Here is a 25714-nt window from a genome sequence, read left to right as displayed (position 1 = left end):
AATTACTAAACTTTAATTAATAAATTTCCAAGAAAAAGGAATTAATGATCTCCAGCATGGTGATTTAACAGATACACATTTTCCCGTGTATGTATAAATATAACTAAGCAGAGAAGGCTGTATATGAGCAATAAAGCAAAACCAAACAGAACTGAAGCTTGAAGAAAGAATTACAGAAAAAAAATGTGATAACTTCATGTTATCACATTTAAAATGACAACAAGAAAAAACAGGTTTTAAAAGGAAAAAATGTTTTCCCTGTACAATTTTCTACAGTTGACATTGACAGCTTTATGGAAGAATGCGTGATTAAAGGAAAGTTAAAGCCTGTTGTTAGAAAACTGAAACATTTATGAAAATGGGAATTAAGAAAGCTCAGGAGTGTTTGAGGAAACAGCAAATGTAATCTAGCAGACGGGAATGACTACATCAAATGCAGACAAATCTGCACAAAACCATTAAGAAAATAACTATCTAACTTGTTTCATGCATAGTGAGAGCTGGCTATTTTATAGAAAGCAAAAAAAATTGGCCTTCTGCTTTTTCTAAAATATTTAATGTTGGGTGAATTACACTATGTAACTCTACTATGAATGTGATCTTTAGCAGAGGAATTAAAATACAACCTTTTGTCTCTGAGGAGAAACCTACAAAGACTCACCTTGCAAAGAACATAGGATCACAGAATGGCCAGGGTTGGAAGGGACCTCTTAAGAACTAATCTAAACCTCCTCTCTTCAAGTTTTAAAACATTGCACCTTGTCCTCTATTTTTTTTTTGTTTGTTTGTTTTTATTAATATTTACAGTATTGATATTTTCCACCTGATGAAAAGGGGAGGATTTTCCAATGCCCTGTGGTCAGTAGGAGAGTATTCAGTGCAAGTATCACTATGTGCTTGTGCCACTCTTCTCAAGCTGCCGGCCACTGCTGGAAACAGGATCCTCAGCAAATGGGCCTTTGGTCAGATCCAGCTTGGCCATCCCAAGATTATGATATATTCTTTAATAGATATGCATAAAATAAAACCTTAATATCTTTCATTCTTTGGCAATGGGGTTCAGGAGCTTCCAGATGAAAGATAACTGCAGTAATGTAACTTTATCCAAGTAATTAAGCTACATTGACTTTCAACAGCTGGGAAAAGTGGCCTTTAACATGAGTATTCACATCTCGAAGTACAGAAGTAATCTAGACAAAGATTAATAAATACAATTATTTATTTTTCCCATATATTTGTTACCTGTCTTGCATCTGGAAAAATTAAACAATCAGGAATACATGCGACTGTTGTACCACAACAAGACACAAGGATTTGTTTTTTGAGGCAGGAACAGAGAATGAAATGAGGGAAAAGAGCTATAAAACCTATCAAAGTAATCCCTGGATTATTAATCAGCTATTTTAAAAAGAACAGATCTCGTGCATCAGCAAATGAGACAAATGTGTAAAACCAAGAGAATGCTTTTGTAAAAGCTGGTGCTGCTTCTGAAAGTGAGCTCTGTGACAATGCTCTCTCTGAACCTGCCAGAGACACAAACACAAACACTAAAAAATTAATTTAGTACCATCAGCAGCTGCCGTGAGCTTCTTATAGCTGTAGGTGAGGCCCCCAATAACTTCTTCAGCTAATGTCTGCAAAGAAAAGACACAGCAGCTCTCTGTCCAATATTCCTTCTCTAATTCAGCCACACCGCACAGCAGGTGCAGAGTCCCTGAGCAAGCAGCCAGCAATTCATTCAAAAGGTGAAAAGGCAGAAATTCTCTTCCTTTAACAACTTTTTGACCTCTTCATTGTCAGCTGGTCTAATCAAACTGCAATCAATGAGTGTTCTCCCTCCACAGAAGGTGTTCAGAGAACAAGTTAATTGGCCCCCTTGAAAGATCTAAAGCACACGGAAGTTTGGAGTGGTTTAACAGTTTTTCCGGGGTTGCTGTGAAGGAAGAGCTGCAGAGACACTGCAATGCAGCACAACACAGCTCCCAGACCACTGGTACTGAATATTTTGCAAAAATCTTAAGAGTGAACTTCTACCCTTCCCCTCTGCCACAGGGGAGTCCATTAGGAGTCCAGTGTTCTGTCTAACCCACCCCCCCACACAAACTCTCTCACCAAGCTGTGTCTCTGGGGACAAGTCTTCATTATTTCAGTCAAAGCTCACCTTTGAAAATGTCAGTTTCACTGACAAAACATTGGGGTTTTTTGTTTTTGTTTTGTTTTGCTTTTTTTTTCTTAAATCCTTCCCTATTGGACTGCAATTTACAACTGTTGCCACTAAAATCAAAATATGTCCTGTATAAAAATGTTTTCCTATGTAGTATATATCTCCTCATTTGAATTTTTGATTAAATATTTAGTAAGGACCTACTGTTACAACCTAAGATTATTTTCTAGGCTCACATTTTTTATTCTGCAGGAGAGAAAGGCCTACTTAGTAGCTCCATATTTATGCAACGTTTTAAAAGAAAACTGAGAGTTGCTAAGCTGGAAGGAGAGTTAAAATGTTTCCAAGAATATTAAAATTGGAGAGCAAAGCTAAATATAAGTGATTGATTCTTCTTCTAATTTTGTTCTAAGTAGGTTTTGGTCCTTAAATTCTCTTTAATTTAATTTTAACCATTTGCAGAGTTTGTGAGCAGCACATTAATACATGAAATAGTCTTTTTGAAGCCTGCAAGATGGCTACTGTACTTTGAATACATGCATTAACCTCCACATGAGTTAGATCCACAATGATTATTAAAGATCATTATGTGACATCCATTTACACAATACAAGACATAAAATACAATATGAAGATTATTTTCTTGTTTTTTAAAAATTAAAGAATGACTCAAAACCCCAGAGTTATGGCCACTGTTCCTTCTGTTATAAACATACAATCTCACTGTTGTGATCTGTTATCCTCTTGCTACCAATTATCTTTCCATAGTTTTATTTACAGAACATGCGTATCTGTTTGGACTTTAAAACCCCTATTTTCACTTCTGTTTCTCAGAATGATGTAGGAAATGGTGAGTGTACATGAACTAAACAAGGACCGAAGAACAGAAGAGCTGAGAAGTTTTCCATTTTTCACACTATCCCTTGTATTCCTTTTAGCTCTTCCTCATGAGATCACTGCTTGTATCTGCCTTTCTCCCTTTGTTCACTGAATCTGTCCCCTTTAACAGAATTTTCCCTTGTCTCCAAGACCATGTTCATCTAAGGGACAGGCAGTGTGGTACAGATAAGCACCGTAACAAACCCCATGTCTGACTGCATTCAGAAAATGTTGTGATGCTATTCTATCTTATCTGAGCCAGTCTCTGCATTTCTTTCTTCCAGAGATGATGAGAAAACAAAGTGCCATACTATCAAGTGGAAAAGCTATTCAATTTGATGGCAAGCACTAGATTTTTTTTGCAAGAGTCTTTGTTCTCATGAGATTTGCTGCCAAACAGATACACGTAAATGTGAGAGGAGTTCATATAAGGCTTAGATGAACTTTTGACTGTTTGAAACAAGGAAAGGGAAATTTAAACTTTGAAAGCTGTTTCTGTAGTAGTCACCTCATTTTTTCTTCCAACAGTGAAGTATTTTATTTGGTTGTGGAAACACTATATTATTGCCAAGACAAGTATGTTGTAAACTTTGCTCCATAAAAAGTAAATAATTGGAACATAAGATTTTCTACTAACAATTTTAATTGCTAATCATCAGCTGGTTTGTAGTATTGACTGGTACTCATATCATCATTGCTTAATACCTGAAATATCAATAGCTAAAGATTAAACTGAACGTTTTTTCTTGCAACAACTTCTAAAGGCTTAATAAGCTGGAGAAGATAAAAGAAAGGTATTGGTTAATAATTGGAGTGGTTATTCTGGGATCTCCCCTAGGACCCCTTAAGTTACAGAGCTTCAAGTGTGAAAATGGAAAAATTGAGCTGCAAGCCTATATTGCTTATACCCTTCAGTGGCTTTGGAAACAGTGTGAAGTGAAAAGGCCCTGCAGACAGCCTGGCTGTACTGTTTTGAGAGTGCTTTTTATGACTGCGTTCCTGGATATGTATCAAGATTAGATATGGTAAATAAGAGATAAGGTATAAATTACATAGAGCAAAAAGTGTGATGCAGGATCTTTGGAATAAAATAAATATTTATGCTGATTTAGAGTGTGTTTGTCTTTCTGTATGACCTGTAAACCCTTAAATAATTCTCTGTGAAGATTATGTTTCACCTTCTTTGCTGTTAGAGAAATTTTAAAGAAAGAAATACTTAATTTAATATTTACATTAATACAGTTTGCATTAACAAACATCTCAGATTGAGATGAAACACTTCAGATGTAAGACAACACATGCTGCTCAACCACTGCATGCTCTCACTGCCTTAAAAAAATCACTCATTTCCTATAAATCTGCTAACTTTCAGGCCCTGTTCTTCAACAGCTCCACTCACTTCCATATGTTTTGAATGATTTTTCAACAGAAAACAGGCTGTGCCTCCCTGACAAGTCAGAGAGTTGGTACTGCTCTGCCCTCAGCAGGGTTTTTGGTGAATAAAGCAGTGTTATAGAAAAAATAGACTAAATATGCAATATAACACTTGATGGATTTTATCAGAATCATTTGAACTGCATGTTCAGCAAAACAGAATTTGACATATTACAGAGCTTGTAAAATATAAGGGCAAAGTATGTCAACTAAAAGTTCAAATATAATAGGAAAAAATCTGTCAAGTGATTTATTTTTCTGTGTATTAACAAGGGCATAGAACAACACTGAAATGCCAATGATTGCTACAAGTACTTAGATGCCATGGTGATAATTGCAGTATAAAACTGCCAGACAGCAAGCAAGACTGCTGGAACTAATAGAAACATGTTTCTATTCAGAACCCAGTACAGAGAGCTATCTGTAATGGAATTGCTTTTCAAGACTTCATTGAAATAACTGATTATTGCCTATACATGTTTATACTAATATGTTCAATCTATTTAACTAAAGATAGACACTTGCAATTTCATTTGCTCTCATCTGCCCATTGTTAGTATTGGTTAATTTATTCTGCTTGGTGACTCAAGTGCCAACAAAACCAATAAATAGGTGCATGATACAAGAACTGAAGAGCAATTGTAAGTTTGAAATATCAGCTCTTCTCCCTTTGTGTGCTATTATCAGGATCCAGAGAAACAAAAGAAGGTCTCATGCTGGATAAACTCTAGCAGTACTAATTAATCTTCCCAGGACCTCTGAAAAAACTGACTAGCTGAAGCTGTTATTAGAGCTGTTCTGTTTCAGCTGAAACCTACAGGTGTCCTAGCTTGGGTGCAATAAGGCAGAATAAACAACTTGTGTTGAGAGGTCACAGAAGGATGTGTGAATTGAGCTAAAACTCTTTACTGAAACCTGATAAAATGGTTCCAGGAAGTCTTTGCAGACACCTGCAGTTGCTGAATTCACTCAGAAAGAGTTTTAAAGTAATAACTACTGTGGAGGAAAACCATCTTGTGTTCCTATTATTAATTCCTTTAGAGCCTCCAACAGTTGTATAAAGGAAAAACATAGCTCATGGATAACAAGAAGGGTTCTGTCACTTAATTCTGGACTCATAAAATCAACCAGTGCTTACTTCTTCCCACTGAAGCTATCTTAAACTCCAGAAAGCTAAATATTAGACAACAAAAGCTGGATGACATACACCCCTTTCCTTAAATTTTGCTGATCTTTCTGATGACCTGTTTGTTTAGAAAGCTGGCATTTTTTCTAGAAAGTACTTATTATCTGGAGCTAATTGCCCTGGAGGTACAAGGAAACCAGTATCCAAAAGTACTGGAGTTTCTATGCATTTGGTAGAAAGCCCTTATCTCTGTTTAGTTCTGATCTGACTGAAGTAACTGATGTCCTTCTGTGATTTCTGCTCATTCTTAACTTATCTTTTGCACGATTTAGCTCCAGAAGGAGTGTAGAAAAGCATACAAAGTAAGCAATAATGAAAATAAAATTATTAGCTAAATGCTGATTACTGTCATCTTATATGCACATTTAAAGACACTTCTTAAAGCTCCATAAAATACTTCTAAAAGCAAAATCTGTGACAAAAATACAGCCACTTTCTTGGGATAGAGTTGCCACCTGAATTTTCATTCCAGATGACTTCTCATGATAGCTGGGAATAGAACTATCTACAGCAGCCTCATCCTGTTAAACAGCCAGCTTCAAAGCACTTATCTTTTACCATATGTCTTTAGGTTTATTCTTTTGCTTACCCTCTGGCTGGTATTGTGCTATGATTGTTACCGTCTGCCCTGCTCCTTTTAGTGCAGCTGCAGCCTGCTCGTGGGTAGCACCTCGAAGATCAATACCATTCACCTAAAGAAAAAATGCAAACAACAGATTTGAGTAGTTTAAAAACAGACAGGAAGACAGAGGTGTTTTTTTCTTGTTTTCTGCTTTTTTGTTTTTTTAATATCTGATGGATGTAAATGTCTTGTTGCCCAGATGCAAAGTGAAAGTATAAAATCAACAAGGCTTAGAGGACACTACTTATGAGTGGCAATGAGGTTTTTCACTGACAAGTCTGCCTAAGTTTATCCATGTATATTCTCTGACCACTGCTTTTTGGGATTTCCTGCTCTAATGAGTTTATAATTTTCGTAATCTGTTAAGCAATCAATATCATTTAATATATAAGGTTTAAAAGATAAAGTTTCTGCAATGCTTGAAGGTCACTGTAGAATATTGCAAGCAAGGAATCTGTGCTTTTGGACAAACTCTGCAAGCCCAGTCTGTAGCAGGCTAGAAACCTGTAGCAGGGAAACCTGGATACAACATCTCTAATAAAAACATCTGAGAGCCATTTCCAGAGCAGAAACCTCATCTACTGTTTTCTTTTCATGCAATCCCTCCTGCTACTGCCTGGAAATACCCGCATTTCTCACATTGCTATCAGATACAGCTTCACCACCCTTGGCAGTTGAACATAATAGATCTTTCTGTGTGGTTCCCCTTGCTTAATAATGGTTTTCTGCATAAGCAGTGAAAGTGAGGCAGAATAAGAACAAAGTAAAGAATCCACTCCTAGAACTCAGGAGCAGTTTCAGAACTTTTTTTGATTTGTAGTTGTGACTTTAAATGTTTTGTCAGCAGCATCCCAAGGAAGAGACAGAATTCATATATAGAATTAACTGCTCCAGTAACTTGAATCTTGCTTTCCAGTGGGAGTGCTGCTGTCTGGCTACACTGAAGTCTGTGAGATTTCTTTTATTCATTTGTTTCTATATTTATCTGTTTTTCCTCTTCACTCCTTCAGTTTCTTTCAGTTTCAGTGAAGAACAGAATACTTTTGACATGTTATCAGTCTCAGCAGGACACAAATCTTTCACCAAATTTTAGATAATTTGATGTTTTGAAAACACATTTAATTATTGTTGAACATAGAATTATAGAATGTTTTGAGTTGGAAGGAGCCTTTAAAGGTCATCTAGTTTCCATGTCCCTGCAGTAAATAGGGACATCTTGAAGCAGAGCAGGTTGATCAGAGCCCCATCCAACATGACCCTTAATTTTTCCAGGGATGGGGCATCTACCACCTCTCTGAGCAACCTGTTCCAGTCTCATCATCCTCATCCTAAAAATTTGTTCCTTACTTACATGGCAAATGTAGTCATTACTACATGTGAACAACATGTAGCTGTATATGAACAGCATTTGGTCTGTTCTTTGAAAAACTAATTTGTCACAGCAAAAAGCAAAAGATCCCACAATATCTGATCCAGAGGAATTATTTCTGCTGTAGAACTATTGACTGTAAACAGAAACATAATTGTCTCACTGAGGTTTCAGGTTTTTGAAAATATGACTTCATAAGAGTCAAAGTTTTCACAATTCAACCTGTCTAGAAAAACATATTCCCTCAATTAGTTTCTTTCTTCTCTATGACAAGGAATCTAAACCCACATTTTTCCCAAACAACTCAACACTTCTTCCTTCAAAAACTTTTAACACTACTCAGTTTGATGATAATTTTTTATTAATCCTCATCCTATTCATAAAAATCAAGTCTCTCCATTTCTAAAGAAAATTCTCAATTTTCACTTTGTATATTATCTAGATAAAATTCAAAACAATAGAAGATCTAGAATTTTGGAGAAGAATTATTAGTTGTGATCCTTCCATGTTATAAAAAAATAATTACCACTCACTTGTCTTTAGATTGAGGAAGCAAACAGTTGTGGAATATTCAAAGCAAATGTCTGTGCCAGAACATGATGCTTTATGAAACAGGTATGTATGGATCCCCATGTTGTTACAACAGTACAGACAATGTGAGGGCAAGTTGTGACAATAGTTTTCTCTACTGTCATGTATTACTGTCCTTGGCTCATATATTTCAAAGCATTATAATTCTAATAGATACATTCTGATAATTTCTACAACTGCCATCATCTGAATGGCTGTTATTACAGTTTTTGTGTAGATTGAGTAAAGGGAACTAAAGATAAAAAAAACCCAAAAAAACAAACCACCCAAAAAAGCCAAAGATTCAACTGCTCCTATCAAAGCTGTGTACACAGACCTCTAGTTCAGTGGATGGAAAGATGAACACAGGCCACCACTTGAAAAACCTCACTGGAATTCAGTCTAGGAATAGTGCATTCTAGAAGATTCAGGGTTTTCAGCACCATAAAATCGATTATATTTTTAATGCACAGCACTGAGAATATCCAAATAGAAATATGGTGTCAATTAGGATTTAGTTTGCACTCTCTGTGCTGGTGTTATGACACTTGATGCTGCATTGCCATGGGTACAGATATTCCAGCACTACTGGAATTACTCAGTAACTCAGCACTGTAGCACTATGTGAAAAAGGAAACCTCAGCCCTGATTCAGTGTCTCTGAAGAAGACCATTTTGAAGCCGAATCATCTTTCTTTTAATAGGAAGATTGCCTTTTATTAATGTGTTTTTCCCTTTGTAACTGGAGTCCTTAAAAGAGTCCTGAGAAAGTAGTAGAATGATCTCAAGAAAAGCTTAAAGGAACATTCCTGAACTCTCTAGCTCCTGGTCTGGGGAGATGGATATGGATGATGTCACCTGGTCAGTATTAGAATGTCCAGAAAAAAAACAGTAGTAATTTTGTTGAGGCTTAATCTTGATGACTTTCTCTGGGGAGACAATATAAGGCAGTACAGGAAAACACTGTGGGTAAGGGTTTTATTAACAGAATACGGAGCTTTATAAAGCATTCATAAATAATCATAATCTCCCTGTAGACAGAAGGAAAGAATGTATGAAAGACTAAAAGCCCCACATGCTTATTCTTCTCCTCTGAAAAACAACAGTTCTATCTATATCTGATCAAATAACTAAGATCCTAAAAATGCATCAGGACTATAAATATATGACAGGAGTTCCACCAAAGTCACTTTTTCCCTGAAAAACAAGAAGCCACTGAAATGACAATTGATTAATTTCTCCCTCTGCGCTCCATTCTGGAAGACTGCTGAATGTGCAAACAAGACACATTGTAGTGAGTTAATTTCTCTGAAATAAGGTTAACTTTTCTGCTAGGATATAGTCTGGGATGGACACCTGAGGAGGACTTACAGGTCTGTGTGGCTGAAATCAAAAGAGCAAGGAAAAGAAATGTCAGAGAGAAAATAACAGATCCATTTTATCTGCTGCATTTTAAAATAAAGATTATAAACAAGCTAGAAAAAAAAAGAAAAAATTATGTTAATGGGTAAATGACCTGACCACACTAGGTGGGCAAAATAGTGAACTCCCTCTTGAAGATGCAGAGTTGTAGAATAAAATAAATTTAATTTCCAATATTTAATTAAAAGGCAGTATAATCAACTCCCAAACATTCTAGTTGAGGAGCAGTATATTCAGGTAGAAACAGTAAATCTATATGAAAGACACCATTAATTTACACACTTTAATCAAATTTTTACCCTCAGGCCACAATGAACACCAGTTTCTAAAAGGGTAAAAAAAAATCATACTCTGTTTTGCCTCTTCTTCCAAAACCAGTGTCTTAATTACAACAATTGCTGTGGTGATATTTTTCCCAGAGTGATTGCAGATCTCAATTAATGTTTTAAACTAATTTATTATATTTTACAATAAGAATAATTAGTAAAAGAAACAATAAAAAAAACAACCAAACAAAAAAGTTGCAAGTGTTTGTATGAAATTTTAATGCACAAGGGTTTAAGGGTTTTTATCTGTTTTTTTTCTGTTTTTAATTCCACCCTGCTAAATTCTCTGTGTTCCTTTAAGAAGCATTATACAATAAGCAAAGAAGAACTGCTGTTCTGAGCTTGACTGCACATTCCTGATGCTCTGGCCCAGAATGAACTTGACTGCACAATTCCTGATGCCTAACTCGAAAACGAATTTGACATAATGGAAATAAGAAGAGCCTCCAGCTTATACAAATGTCTGTCCCTTCTGCGTGCCATGGCAGAAAGAAGTTAGAAAGCTTACAAACAAAGAACAATGTAAGATCATAATTAAAACTGCAGAAAAAACTAAACTTATAAGGAGGAAAACATTCAACACATTAATTCACTTTCACATTAATTACACTAATTGCCTTTGAACTCACTGACTGAAAATAATGTATGTTTGACTTCATTTAATATTGAATCATAGTCTATATGAAAGGTAAGATTTATATTTTGTATAGATTGAACTCTTTTAAAATTCGAAGAATTAAATTCTGTTTAAAACACTTGAATTGCCCATATTAGCAGAAGAGTCAGTCATTTGTATAAGCTGGAGGCTATTCTTAGTTGCCATTTGAAGACTGAGCATTTTTGAGTGTGATACATATGTAGGTCATTCAACAGGGGCTAGCAGAATAATTTGTTTTATTTAGCCATTAATCTATTTAAGCCAACTTATTTTGGTTTTGTAGGGTGATTAAATCAACACTTGGAATGTCTGGATGAACTAAAAGGAAAGTAAAAGCATGTTTAGGGAGGAAACAGGATTTCTTTTCATTTCTTTGAATTGTCACAGACATGGTACAGTGCTTTCATACAGTAAATTAAATGGTGAAGAAACGAATCCTTTTGACCATGGAACAAAAAATACAACAGGTTGTTCAAGCTGCGGTTAAATTCTTGTATTTGTTGAACTCATAAAATAAGAGCTTTTGGTGTCTGAAAAGCTGGTGTCTGAAGTATGAATAAGGAAAAAGCTTTCCACCCAGTGTTGCCATTATTTGCATTAAGAGAAAAACACTGTATTTATCTGACTTAACTTTGCTTGTCAACTTAAGTATTCACAAGGATATTAACAAGAAATGAGAGGAAAGCTGAGCCACATTCTTCAGCATCTCTGCTTAGTCTTTAGAAATTGAATACATAGCATCAGCTCTTAGGTGATGGAAGCATCACCTTCCAGCAAGACATGGAACATTGGAAAAAAACCTTAGGGATGATCCACCCTGAACATATTTGGGGAAAACTTTCCTCACAAGCAGGTAGCATTATTGCTCTACACACGGGCCCACCCAACTCTGACAACCTGACACAATTCACCAAAAAGTACAAGAATTCCAAGAAATTGATGCATGTTGCCAAAGCACATTGATCATTTTTCAGCTTAGTCAGGCCACCTTCTGCAAAGGGGAGCCCACACATTCAGTGTGAGACAGAAGTTCTGTAGAGCATTGCAGGAGGGAGCTGGCAGTGAGCTTGATCATCTTGGGGCAGCTCCAGCATCCTGGGGGAAGATGCTGGTATAGGAGAGTTTCACCTTGCTAGCGAAGAAAAACTTTAGTAAGAAGAACAGCACAGTGGGAAAAGAGTCTTCACTCTCCAGCTCATATTCTGTGAAATATTTACTCACAGTTGCTTTTCTCACACTTTTCTCATGCCTCCTAATCCTTTCTGTACCTACACGTTCTTCTGATCAGTTAAAACTGATTAGTTTGGCACATAATAAAGGCAGTGGTCATCTCATCCTGAACTCCACTGAAACACAGCATCATGTCATGTCTGCTGTTTCACAGGTCCAGCATACTTCTCTTTTTATGGGCCAGCAATTTCAATGACCTTTTCAATTTTCCTTGTCTTGCTACCTAAGAGTTATGCCTTTTGCCTCCAGGAAGCTGGTCTTTATGCTCTGATGAGCTGGACATGCTGGAGGCAAATTCTCGCCCTGGAAAACAACTGTAGGGGTACGAGCTCTATTGTTTAATTTGACTTTTTCTTCTAGGAAGTTTCAGGAGGCAGCTACACCAGATGAAAGAGTTATCAAAGTGCTACATCTTTAAAGTAGGATGAAAATCAGTATTAGTTTTGAAAAGGTGTCTTGCACACATTGCATTTACAGTAGAAGGCAGCAATCTTTAGGACTCACCAGAATACATGAATTCTAAATGGTCCTGTTAAGCCTATAAACATAGTCAAGGACTTATTTTTTAATCTAAGCTGTAGAGAAATTCTTGTGATAGCATATCTGCTTCCCATGGGATTGTAGTTTTCCTGAATGATGCCAGCTAGGCAAATTTTGAGACTGAAATAGTTTCATTGAAGAGTTCACTGCAGTGACAGCTTAAAGACCACTTCCCCTCTGTTCCGTCAGAATTCCTGAGAAGTTATTTAGACTAGGTTTGAAATAGGGACTAGGTTTTTAAAAAGGGGACACAAGCTCACTGAAGCTTGAATGGATATGAAACCTGTGTTTGATCTTACCCTGCAATGATGAGGTTAACAATGCAATTTGGCTCACTGTGAAATGGTAAAGTCTAGACAGAAGCACACCTGTGATTTGTCATATTAAGACAATGGAATAACCAATGAAAAATAATGTATAGGAGTACCATGCTAGGCAGTATCACAGGCCAATATTTATTAAGTGATTTTAAATAAATCTAAATATTGTTTTTATTAATTTTATACACAGAAAAATCCATCAAACACAGTATTTAGTAAGAATATTCATTTATCTTAAAATGAAGAGGTCATCACTAGTTCTTAAATTCAAATCTAGCTGCTTCTTTGTTACCTCCCGTCCTCCTCTTTGGTCACATCAAACACCCTTATATTTCTGCCATCACCTAACATCATGGATATCACTTGTGTCATCTTTTCAATCCAAGTTTGCCTTCACACATTCACTTTCCTTTTCATTGTCTTCTTACTCCAAATTGATAATATATCAAACTGTCCCTCCCTACTCCTACAGCTTTTGCTTTAAATATGAATGTCACTTCCATTGACTTTTCTCTCTTTCTGAATTAATTCTTTCTCCCCAATTCTATTTTCAGCATTTCGATTTCCCTGCTTCCTGCTGTTTCCTAGGTCATCTGGACATTCCCCTATATTCCACATAACATGGTTTCTACACAGCCTTGAAAGGTATTTTTCCTTCTGCTACTTGGTAAAGCTAAACTACCATTGATCAGTTTTGATCATAATGCTGCAGGGTTCTTGTTTCACATTGGAATTTCAATGGATGGCATAAGCAGAAATAATTATTACAGTTCTCCTGCTTGTAAAATGAAGTAAAGGTTTCCATTTTAACAAGTACCTTATAACTCAAAGATGATAAAGGGTACACTTATCTCAACTTTTTTTCAAAAGGTTCTCTAAAAGATCCTCCAACAAATTTTTGCAGAAATCCCTCAAACACCCTACATAATGGATATGGATAGCTGATTTCTGTTCTTTTTCAGCTTGTGTCATCCCATAATTTTATTAATTACTCAGGAACCCCAAAGCTGCTGGGCAGTAGAGCTGAATGCTGACCAGACTCTTTTCTGTTTAAGTACACAGCATTAGTCCAGCCTGGGGCAAATCTCTGAATGAATTAATTTCAGGGATGTTGCCATCTTGTCCAGTGGTGGCAGTTTGGTCTTGAAATTTCTGGTTTTAGTTGTCCTTCACTGTGAGGCTGACAGTAAGGCTACACTGAGGGGTGTGAAGCTCAATCCAAATCTTTGGTGCATCAGATGTGACATAATTCTGTTTGACAGTCTTCAAACAAAATTTGCTAGGTCAGAATGTTTGAACGGAATGTAAATTTCTCCTTAAAAGGAGCTGAAGAGCAAGCTGTCTGACATCAGATCATTCCTACTCATTGAGACAATTGTAAAAATAATGTTTTAGAGGCAACTAATGATTTTATCACAGTAAAAAAACCCAGCCTCTAGTCTAGGCCAATTTACTAGAATTTCATGACACATACCTGACAAGTCTGATAAGTAACACTTTTGGGAGAAAGATATACCTTATTCATGAGAATTGTTAGTATAATTTATTAAGTTCTGATCATGTGCTTGGAAATGTCAAATTTAGGAAACATTACTATATCAAGGCAATTGCAATATGAGTTATAGATTGAAGAAAGATGGGGGTGAGGGGGGGAGAGAGAAATCCAGCTGGAAGACAGATTCCTGGGTTAATAAGTCAAAAGGGAGCTCTATAGTCATCAAAGTATGTGGTATCCCAGCATCCATAGGTGGTAAATTTTTAACCTAGAAGCTCCATTAAGCTTGTGTTTTATAAAGTCATCTGTTTTACCTTGAAGTCCCAAAGTACTAAGTCTATGAATGTCTATGTCAATGTAACACAATTACCCTGACTACAAAACAAATGCATTGAATCTGGAGGCTGAATGTGTCTAAGTTCAACTTTCAGACATCAGATAATGTGTATTTATCAACAACACTGAAAACCAGTTTGCTACCATCTCTCTTCTCCAATTGTAAGTATTTCCAGATGGTGGTTACAGAGACACAGTTCATGCTTCACTAAAGTGAACTTTTATGATCAAGGAGGATGCTAGGGTTTTCCTGACATAGGTTAAACTCCAAGGCTTCAAGGAAAAAATTAAGGTTTTTTTCTTTAACAGGCAATTTCTACAAGTATATAAATAGAGGGCTTTCAAAAGCCTAAATTTGCATTTTAGGTTGTTATAACCACAGTAACTTGACTCAGCTTCCACTGCTTCAATGTTGATTTCTTGAGTTTCATATCATCAAAAGGCTCTCAATAATGAGGTTCATTTCTTACTACACTTGCTACAATTACTTTTTGGTTTTTTTCCCTGTGCTCTTAATATTTTTTTTTCTTAAAATAACAGCTACCACTTCTGAATCAACTGTTAATTTAAAACTTGATCCCTGTGGGGTTTTCCACAGCAGCTGTGAATGCACAGCAGATTGCTTTTGAAGATCATGTTACTTATTCTTCTGAACCAAAAAGATTCATGAATGCTTGGTCAGTCTGGATGAGACCTATTTTGATATAGGGAAGTAATGCCAAATTATTTATAATCAGTGAACAGAAATAAAGACTTTTACAACACATGATGTGGGTGAAATTTTTACATTAGGTCAAGCCAAATGGTACATCAGACGTGGCTGCATCTTTCTGTTAGCTACCAAAGGAGCCTAAAGGATTATATGCCCTGCATTTGCCAATATTAAAAAAGCCTAAATTTAGATTAGTCCAGTCTACCTGCCCTTCTAGTTGGTGCAATTCCAGTAACATATGACAGCACCTGTACTTTCATTCCCCTTTCTAGAGATGATCTTTTTACAGATCTATCACATCACCTTCCATGCAGTATTTATCACTTGGATATGTGTCAACATATTGCCCCTTGATTTTCAAACAAGTTCTACTTTAAAACAGTCTAATCATGTGGATTACCTGCCCATTAAAGTCACTGCATTGACCTATATATACTAGAATTCTCCATTTATAACATGCAAGGCTCTATACATTACTATGGAGCATGTTTACACAGTTGTATGTTTGTATGTTTTCCTATTGGCTAACTAGGATTGATGATAACAACATAAAGGGAGACTTTATGGACAAGTGCAGCTAAAGGCAGAAGAATCTAATGAACTCCAGAAGGGGAGTATCTGTTATCATCCAAATACTGTTACACAAGAATCACAAAGTGATGCTCCACGGAGAAAAGATTGCAGGCCCTAAAGAGATGATTCAAACATTTTCCAAGCCAGTTACTATTTGGAAAAAAAATAGTCTGTGGAGTGAAACCACGTGGTGTTTGCTATTTTTCTTAGTTTTGTAGCTAGGTAACAAAATGTACGTTTTGCCCTGTGTAGATTTACTGCTTTTACCACCAACAAAGAGCCATTTTAAATTAGAAAGCTGAAAGGTTTTCAAGGTAAGGAAAGTCAATTTGAAGGTAAAGTCTAACTGTAGCAAATATGAAGCATAAATATTTACTACAAGTAAACATAAGAGTTTTTACATTCTATCCTGCTCTATATGCACACATTTTGAAGTAGAAATTGGAGAACATTGTATTTTTTCAAATGCGTATTTCAGTTTTACTATAGATGTGAGTAAGAAGGTGGGTGGGAGCTATGTGGGAGAAGCTAAATTGAAAAGAATAAATTGTTCATAAAGGGAGGCAAATTCCCACAAAAACAGCTGGACAATTCACAGACACAAGACAAAATCTGATCAATCTTACGAATATAAGAGATAACCTTTCCTCCTCAAGGGCAAGCCAGATACAGTACTGAAGTGAGATGCTGAGATACCAGCATGGCAGGCTAACCCCATATAATGTTATGAACCAGTGTCAGAAAACCCCACAAGGTATTTCCTGTATCTCTTTCCCCTTTTTTAATAATTCTCAGAAAGTAGCAGGGGAGAAAAAATACTATCTTTACAGACACACAAATGCAGCCTGGTATTATGCCAGATGAAGAGAAAAATCATGCAAAATTTGGTTAATTTAATTCATCAGATTTGCGTTAGATGGGAGGGAAATGGAAGTATTGGTAGAGTACTACCTGCATCTCCATTGTGCAGCCTTCTCTTTTTCTATTTTTTTCCTCCTATTGCTGTTAAGCAATTACCCTTCACAAAAATTGGTTTATTTCCTTAAGGTAACCTCTGGGATGTGCTACTTCGGAGGAGCAATCTTGCTCCAGAGCAAGCAGTCTCCTTTTTTCTCTTGATTCTACTTACAAGCTACAAGCTATGCCTCAGCCTGATATTGTGACCAAAAAAGTACTAAAGCATTTGCACAGGAGAATTAAATAAAACTGATAATGCTTTTATGGTCTGCAAGTTTATTTTCCTTTTCTTTGTGATGTAGTAAGCACAATGTTAGCTGAAAAAGCAAGCTTATATTGTAAGGGTAAATACACACAAAGTGTGAGGCTTAGCTGAAGACACATAAATACAGACGTGTGCATGTGGTATCTAAGCTTAAAGCCAATGGATACCAAATCAATGCCAGCACTAAAGCTTACAAAGCAATTCAACTTGCTCTATATAACACTTAATTGGCATCTGAATTATCCTCTAGCCTTCTTTGACTTTTATGGCAACCAGACACCCAGAAAGCATGTAGATGTCTAAATTTAGGTATCTTTAATCTGAGGCTTAGTCTTGTCCAAAGACACAAAATTCAGTCATTTCAAAGGCTGAGATTTCAATGTTATAGTTGCTGTTACCTCCTTGTGGCTATTAATTAATTTTAATTCTATCTTTTATATAGATCTTTAACTTAATGTAAGTCTTATGCAAAGTTATAAAATTATTTGAAAACAGTATCATCATAGCAATTCAAGGAGCAATATGCACTAATTATGTCTATAAATTGTAAATCTGAATTTTGCTGATGAACTTGCATGTGTAAACTGAATCACTGTGCTTTAGGTACTGCCCATATAGATAAAGTTGCCCATTTGGCAGTGAGAGTGCTTTGAAGTGTGCAGGTTGAAGGATGTTTTATAAGTAGGTACATTTTATCATAATTTTTGTTTGAATGGTACCATGTTTCCCCAGGAAATTTCCATAAAGATCACAATGTATTCACTATGTACCTATTTCCTACACTTATGTGAACTTCTTTCTGTCAGTAAGAGTGTATGCACAATGTGCAGCCATTTTATGTTGTTGGAAAGAATCTGTTTTCATGCAGGTAACTTTAACAACACTGGGTTCCCATTGCTGCTTTAATAGGAAATATATCCCTTAACACTGGAAATGGAATTTTAAACTGCAAGAATGTCATTAAGGAACATTGTATTTTATTTTTTTATTGGAGACTGCGTTCTCCCGGCGGATGGAGAACTTGGGGTTAGATCAGACTTGAAGAAGTCTAGACTTGGCCCAGACTTCCCACATAATTTTAAAGAAATCAATTAACATAATTACACCTCATTTACACTGGTCTAAACAGAAATAATACTTCCACTGGTACCCTAAGGTGCTTCATTTGGGTTATACACACCTGAGAATAAAGTTAAGCTTTGTGTACACTGCACCTAGACAATCAAGGGAAGATAATTATAGAGGACAATACTACAGGGAGGGCTATAGTCTGCTACTGCCATGAATATACACTGGTTATGCATTACTACAATTTTAAAACCATTCAGGAGTGAGAGAAAATGTTTAGTCTGGCAGTAATTCACAAGAGAATAAAGAACTATAGCAAGAACAAACGAGCATTAAAAAAATCTTATTTTTTTAGGTGAAAAAAACAACTGAGACTGAAGTCAACACTGAAGTTCATTTTAAGTTTTACCATTTGAACCAGAGCATTTGACACCAGTCTTTGATTTGTTTCAAAGTTCAGATATGACTCATTTTGTCTCTCTGCACAGAAGCACTGGGATTGTCAGCCTGCCTTTTGAGATAAGTTTTAAACATTTCCACTCATTTAACTGGAAACAGAAAAATACTACTATGCTTTTCTTAAGGTTTGAGCCAGATTCGAAAAGCAGATCTCGATCATCTCAATCTGATCCTCTGTTGCCATCTGGCGGCATTTGGGAAAAATAAACTCAAATTTCACTCATTCATGGGGGCCAAGGCTGTAGTTTTACAATTCCTAGTGTCCCTGGAGAGCTATAGGATTGCAGCTCTCCCTATCCCATAACACCATCAGGCAGAAGGAGAGGCAGAGAGGTTATATGGGATCTGTCCAAGCCTTGTGGACAGGCTTTATATATATGTATGTGTATGTGTTATGTATATGGATATATAAGATTTTACATATATGTATAGATCCAGTGTGCCAGCCAAAGGCAATAAGTCTTCCTAGATTGGTTGGGTCTCATGGATTTGCAGTCCAATTAAGGTATTTTTATACCTTATTATAGTATTCCCAAAAAGGAGTATACACATCTCTCAACCAGTCAACACTTCCTCATTTTCACAGGACAGTCATGAATTAGGAAAGTGTTGTGATCCTCCTCTTTCACATCAGAGACTGAGGCTTAGAAAAATAAGACTCCTTACCCATGGTAAAAGAAAGACACGATGCCTGAATTACAGAAAATTGATCTAGCTCCCCAAAGTTTAAATCACTTATTAAGATTCCTGTCTGAAGGAAATTTAACCAAGTTTGAGCTAATTAGAAATACTAGCTTTGAGGGTGTTGTTTGTTCTTGGCAAATCAGATTTGTCGGATTTGTTTTGAGAAACAAATGGGAAAGCTGTTTCTGTAGGGAAATAAATGTTTCTGAGGGATCAGACAAGAAAGAATAAACAGAGAGGAACAGACCTACTTTGTTCAGCCCTTATAAAATTAAGGTGTCTGGGACCCTTCACCACACAATGGCCTAAGATTAATAGGTCTAAAACCAGCCTGTGCATACAATTTGTTTCATTTGAGTATGGAACAAGGATTCATAATGTTTATTTGTGACTAAATAAGTCAGCAGTCCCTGACTTGGTGATTGCCTGGGGATGTGCATGCAGTCTAATTTAGTAATAATTTCCATCCCTCTCTGCTCAATAAACTTTAAATAAACTACTCTTGCATGGCAAGTAAATGCTGCAGCAACACTGGTAACTTTAATTAGAACTTATGGAAAACAGCGCTACGAAACAGAGAAAAACAGAGTTAAAAAATCAACTGTGGCAGTACACTACAGTGCTAAATACACCCTTACTTAAAAAACAAGGAAAATGGACCTTTAAATTTGCATCTGAGCTGCTGGATTTCTGAATATGATTATGTACTCTGAAAGGCTTTGATCTCATAGTGCTCCTTCAGTCAGTATTATTTTGCTGCATCTCACAGCAAAGGCAAAAGAAATTGCATAATTGTCCTGAAGATATTTACATTTCTGTTCTCCGTGTCTCTTGTCTCTGTTCTTGGCAAAGTCATTTGCCTTCCTTATCTCCTCATGTTGATAATCTTACAAGAGTCTATTTTGCTTTTCTTGCAGTTCCCTACAAACTTTCTACTTGGCAATCTGTTATGGTACCTAAGCTTCTTTTACAAATTGCCCATTCTCAATTTTTCTTACAGAATTTTCAAGGCCCATGTCTAGTTAAAATAAACTATAACTTTGTATTACTGCATCCCTTTGGTGTTAAAAAGCCAGGTTTTGCATATAAACATCCACTTTTTTACTCTGAAACTTTGACAGATGGAAGGTAAATTTCACAGAATAGCTCAGTTGTCAAGAAATTCCTAAGTAATGTAGGCAAACAAGTTCCAGCTTCTTTATGAAGAAATTTAAATGCTGACCAGGGAAGTGCCACATAACCATGTCACAAACTGTCCAGGTTACAGCCACCTTCTGCCCCTGCTGCTGACCAAAACACAGCCAAGGGTTCCAGATTCACAGGGACAGAGTGCAGGACAGTGGTATGAGAGGGACACTGCAGCCTAGGGGGTCCATCACTCATCTGGGATGAACAATTCCTCTTTGCCTTCAGGCTGTTTTTGTACTTTGCATGAAACAACCACAACCGTTTTAGTTGAGGATAGTTTCTTTTTCTGTAAAGCAGCATAATATGACCAGATATTTAATTACATTTTCAAGGCTTTCATTACCATTCAAAATCATTCGTGTTCAGATTGTTTCAATCATATGTTGAGTTAGTTGACAGACCCTGAAACATATTGCTCTGTTTTTGAAATGTGTGTTATCAATATATACATGAAAGAGAAATTTAAGAGGGTTTGAGACTAAGTATGCAAAATATATAACCTCAGCCTACGAAGCCTTTTATCCTCTAAAATATTAAAATTAAATTTAGAGTGATCATGAAACTAATTAGAGACACAGAGAAAACTAACGTAACCTAATGAATCTCTTTCTCGTGTTGGGCCATTTGCTAAGCACTTCAGTGCACACTAGATGGCAGCCCTAGTCCAGGTGATTTCATCCTAATGCTCCTCCAAGGCTGAAATTGAGAAATCTCTTTAGAGTCAGTGGTTCATTTTGGGCAAAACAGAATTGAATGATGGGGAGACGCTGGGAGATGCTGAGGTCTGCACAGTGTTCAGGTCCTCTCTGTCGTGTTACCATACTGCAGACAGCATTAAGCAGAGAAATACCTCAATTTGAGTTAAGTGCAGGTAACACCATTAACAAATGCAGTAAAAAACCAAGAGCAAACGAACAAAATACTCAGAGATAAACTGTTTGCAGCTTGGGTTTCACAACATGGAAACCTAAAAGATCTCTGTGTCCCTTCCAATATAGACAAAGAACAAGATTAGGTAGTTGGCCAGCAAATCTCAACACAAATACTTACAGACAAAATTTGATCTCCTCTCTGTAGTTCTCCACTGAGATCAGCAGGGCCTCCTGCTAGGATGAAAGACACGAAAATGCCTTCCCCATCTTCTCCTCCCACAATGTTAAAACCAAGTCCTGTGGAGCCCTTGTGCAGGATGATTTTTCGAGGCTCTCTGTGTAGAAACAAAACCATAATGTTTATCCATTCAAATGTGTGTATATATTTTTCAAGGCATCTTAAGAGTATTATATTTTGCTTAAGGCACAATGGCTACAGGAACCATTTAACAAGGGAGGTAAGCATGTTAATTCAAGGACAGGTAAGCTAGAAATTAACCAGCATTATTTTTTTCTTCCTCATGGTTGAATCCAAATCTCTGTTAATTTCAGTCCACTGGACTAATCTTCACTAAGTGATGGATTTATTAAAAGAAAAACCAAAACACTGAAGATATTTTGTAATTGAGTTTTTAACAAAACTATAGATACACATGGAATCAATTTTTACATAGTACCTTTCATTTGAAAGTCTTATTTTTTATGTTTAAGTTCTAGTCTAGCTTTCTAAACAAACAAAAATTCAAAAATTAAAACAAAGCAATGGCAAGTTTGTTTGATCCTGACACATTTGGAGCATATAACATTTGTATGATCAAGGTAATAGAGCAGAATCTCATTAAAAACTTCAGTTTGACATTATCAGGAGCTTGCAATTGTGAAGTCACACAGTAGCTTTGTCACTGATCCAGACTGAAAGACATCTACTTTTGTTTTACTGGTTTAAAAAGTTGTCCATTATGATGGCATCAATACGTAATACCAACTACATCTCACACATCTTTTTATCTGTAAGCAGAAAATATGACACCAAATGATGTAAACATAATGACATGCAGTTAACTGATGGGAAAACAAGTCCAGAAAGAGATGTCTTCCCTAAGCAATCAAGGGAGCATCCTTGAGGAAGTGTCCCAGGTATTCTGGTTCCTAATTCCTACACTACATACTGGGCCTCAGATCTGTCTCTCCCTCCCATAAGCACACACATGTATGCATACACACACACACCATATTTATTGGTACTTACCCAATTTCATATCCCTCTAACAATTTAGTTTTTAGAAAAGTGTAAATGCTCTTACATTAGTACATGTAAACCTTAAGCCCAGCTCCCCACAAACACACACGTTTGTGATTCTGTGACTCTTCACAGAAAGACAGAATGTTCTAGATCTCATTTTTCACAAAGAAAAATTACCAGCAAAGTGAGAACTGTAAACACACATACACACACCATCATCCAAATGTGTTTCCACAGAAACCTGCTCCAGAATGCTTCCTGTAATAAAAGAGCCAGTATTTCCTGTGCACTATATAACAGTCCTACATCATATGAATGGCTTTGTAATTGGTATTAAAGGAAATTAAAAAACAGATAGAGAGAGAACTGGGATCTCAAGGGATGTCTTATTTGATACGAGCTAAATGTTACGGTTGCATACATAGGGACTTAACCTTTACATGATAATTCCAAAATAAGAAGGCGTTTGATCATCTTAGCCCACTGATCAAGCATCCCCAGCTTGATCATGTCTTTAAATGACTTCTCAGCTTTCCAAAACCAAAGCTTAACTTTTTTTAAAGCAAATACTAAAACGATTTTTTTACTATATTTTCAAAGGTGATTGTAACCTTTGGTAAAAATATTAGGTCTACACCATATGCTCCTCCACCTTGCAACTTTTTCTTACGGTTGTATATAGTCAGAAAACAATCTTTTCAAAATACAGCTATCAGAAGATATTTTGTCCTGGTTCTATCTTGACTTGAAGTGTTTTTAACCAAATAAATAAACATTTTTTATTTATTTTATCAAAATATTTACTATTTTTTACCAATATTAACCATCTTTTAACCATATCAATAAAAAATAAAGGGGGTTTTCTTTTCGTTTGGATCACTGCTGTTTATTTGCCTTGTAGCAACACTTTTGGCACCTTCTTAAATACGGGCAGATTAGACATACTATAATCCAGATCTAAGAAGTCTAAACAGGTTTTTAATTAGGAAGGGTGGCCTGGGGGGGTTGGAGAGAAACTAGGACAGAGAGTTGGAAGCGTGGGTTCCTTCCCCTGCTTAGCCCATGCACTGCTGAATGATCTTGGCAAGTAATTTGTTCTTCCAGCTTCTATTTCCTCATCCACAAACTGATACTGTGATGGTTGTCATCTTTGATTCCTACATATCAAAAATATATTGCAAGAGTTGAGCTGCTGACATTGTTATTTACCTGGGTGTTGAGGAAAAAGAGGCAATAAAGTCAAACAAATACATTTGCATGCTCTGCTGGTGAGGCATCAGAAGAGCTCTTGTTCAAAATCAAACTGAGTCTTTCCACAGATGACAGGCAGCTTGGATCATAAAGTTGAAAGCCAGTGTTGTGGACAAAACTAGGTCAATACAGCTGGGTATCCACTGAATAGTAAGCTGTGAAGCTCAACAAAAAGTTGGCCCAGTTATTAATCCCTGTCTCTGATCAAGTCAGCAGATTTACGTCTAAAACGCTGTCAGTGCTGTTTTGTAATTTTGGCTTTTGACAGCAAAATTCACATTCTGCTCTTGGATGATTATGCTCAGAGGAAGCTCAAACAATAACAGGGAAATGTCAGAAACTGTGATTAGAACACAATGGGTTTTGGCTCCTGCTCTTTAGCCTAGTTGGGTCACCCTGATCATGATTCAAATTTGGCTTCATAGAGACTGACCAACTGTAACAAGTCTTCACCTCTCTTTCACATCTGAGTATCCCAGAGAATCTGAGAGTGGATTCAAGGCATATGCCAATTCACCATAGTTTAATAAATTGCTAAATTTTAAAAATAAATCAGGGTTCACACTTCCATAACGTACTTAGTAAGAAAATGAAAAACAAAACAAAAGCACAAAACCCATATAATGACATATATGTCATTCATAGTTTTGTAATATGCTTTGAAGTGAAAGTAGGGAGAGTTTCTCAAGCAAATGAATTACAGTACCAGCCACTGATGAGATCCTCTTGTAAGAGTAACACAGAAATGAGTTATTCATCAATCCTCTAAAAAACCTCAAAGAAATGGCTAATTTTGATATAGCTAAAGATGAGTATGTTGCCTATTTAATCACTTCGTACAAATATTTTAGGCAGCTCTTTAAATATGATGATTAAGGAGATCAAAGAACAGGTGTCCCAATTTTTCTGGAATACCTCTATAAAAATTCTTTATGAATGTAATTCTAATACCCAACAGGACAAGGGGTCATGACTTTAAACTGAAAGAGGGTAGATTTAGATTAGACATTAGGAAGAAATGGTGCAGCACTGGTAAATGTTGCCCAGAGAAATAGTGGATGTCCCATTCCTGGAAGTGTTCAAGGTCAGGCTGCGTGGGGCTTTGAGCAACCTGGTGTAGTGGGAGGTGTCCCTGCCCATACAGAGACATCTTTAAGGTTTCTTGCAACCCAAGATTCTATGAAGTAACTGGACAGAAAATAGATAAATGCTGTAAAAGGGTTAATAGAATCAAAGACTTAAAAGATGACTTGATGATGGGAAGGTAAGAAAGTAACTCAAATGTGAATGATGTTTTCTTGTCGTAAATGCACTCAGTAAAAATTATTAGTTCTCTGCACAAAAAAAACCAACAACTGAGACAAGAATAATTTCAGGGTAGCTTATTTTAAAAGCTCACTGAACTGTTTGGAGGCAATAGGTGGCACTCTGTAGCTACCTAGTAAAAAGGAGCAGTCTAACAACCCAGGCTGCTGAAACACGTTTCTCCTTCCAGCATTAACTACTTATCCCATTTACAAATTCTTTTGTGATAAATATGGCCAAAGGTAAGTTTCTAGGTGCTAACAAAGCATAGTAGCACTTTAATTCTGTGTGTGCATATTTTATGCCCACCTGCAGCTTAGTACAAAATACAAACAGAGAAAGGCAGCAGGGGAAATCAAGTAGAAATTAGAAAGGAGGTTGAGATTAAAACATTCCTGGACTGGCAGAAGGCAGCAGAAGGAAAAGAAAAAAGGGGTAAGGAAAAAAATAAGCAACCAACAACAAAAGAATAGAGCAAAGAAAAGAGGGAAGAGGGTAAAGGGAGTCAGCACATCTGTAAAGGAGAGCAGGGAAGGAATTAAAAAGGTAGACAAAGGATAAAGGAAGATTCACTACAACAGAGCCAG

At 36.4% G+C, this 25714-nt stretch overlaps 1 protein-coding gene across 27 annotated transcripts in view; it reads right to left on the bottom strand.

Annotated features, from left to right (window-relative positions):
- DLG2 (discs large MAGUK scaffold protein 2) overlaps positions 1-25714 on the bottom strand; it is a 961231-nt gene that overhangs the window by 201247 nt on the left and 734270 nt on the right. For all 27 annotated transcript variants that reach the window (XM_071732357.1, XM_071732283.1, XM_071732535.1 and 24 more), the window contains 2 exons: positions 21507-21663; positions 6253-6355 (listed from right to left, as the gene is read on the bottom strand). In XM_071732357.1, coding sequence (XP_071588458.1) covers positions 6253-6355; positions 21507-21663 — 260 coding nt within the window. The remainder of the gene's footprint in view (positions 1-6252; positions 6356-21506; positions 21664-25714) is intronic.

This window comes from Heliangelus exortis, chromosome 1 (assembly GCF_036169615.1).
Source record: "Heliangelus exortis chromosome 1, bHelExo1.hap1, whole genome shotgun sequence".
Taxonomy (NCBI): Eukaryota; Metazoa; Chordata; class Aves; order Apodiformes; family Trochilidae; genus Heliangelus; species Heliangelus exortis.
The sequence above is the reverse complement of the archived record's forward strand: the minus strand, read 5'-3'. Positions and strand labels throughout refer to the sequence as shown.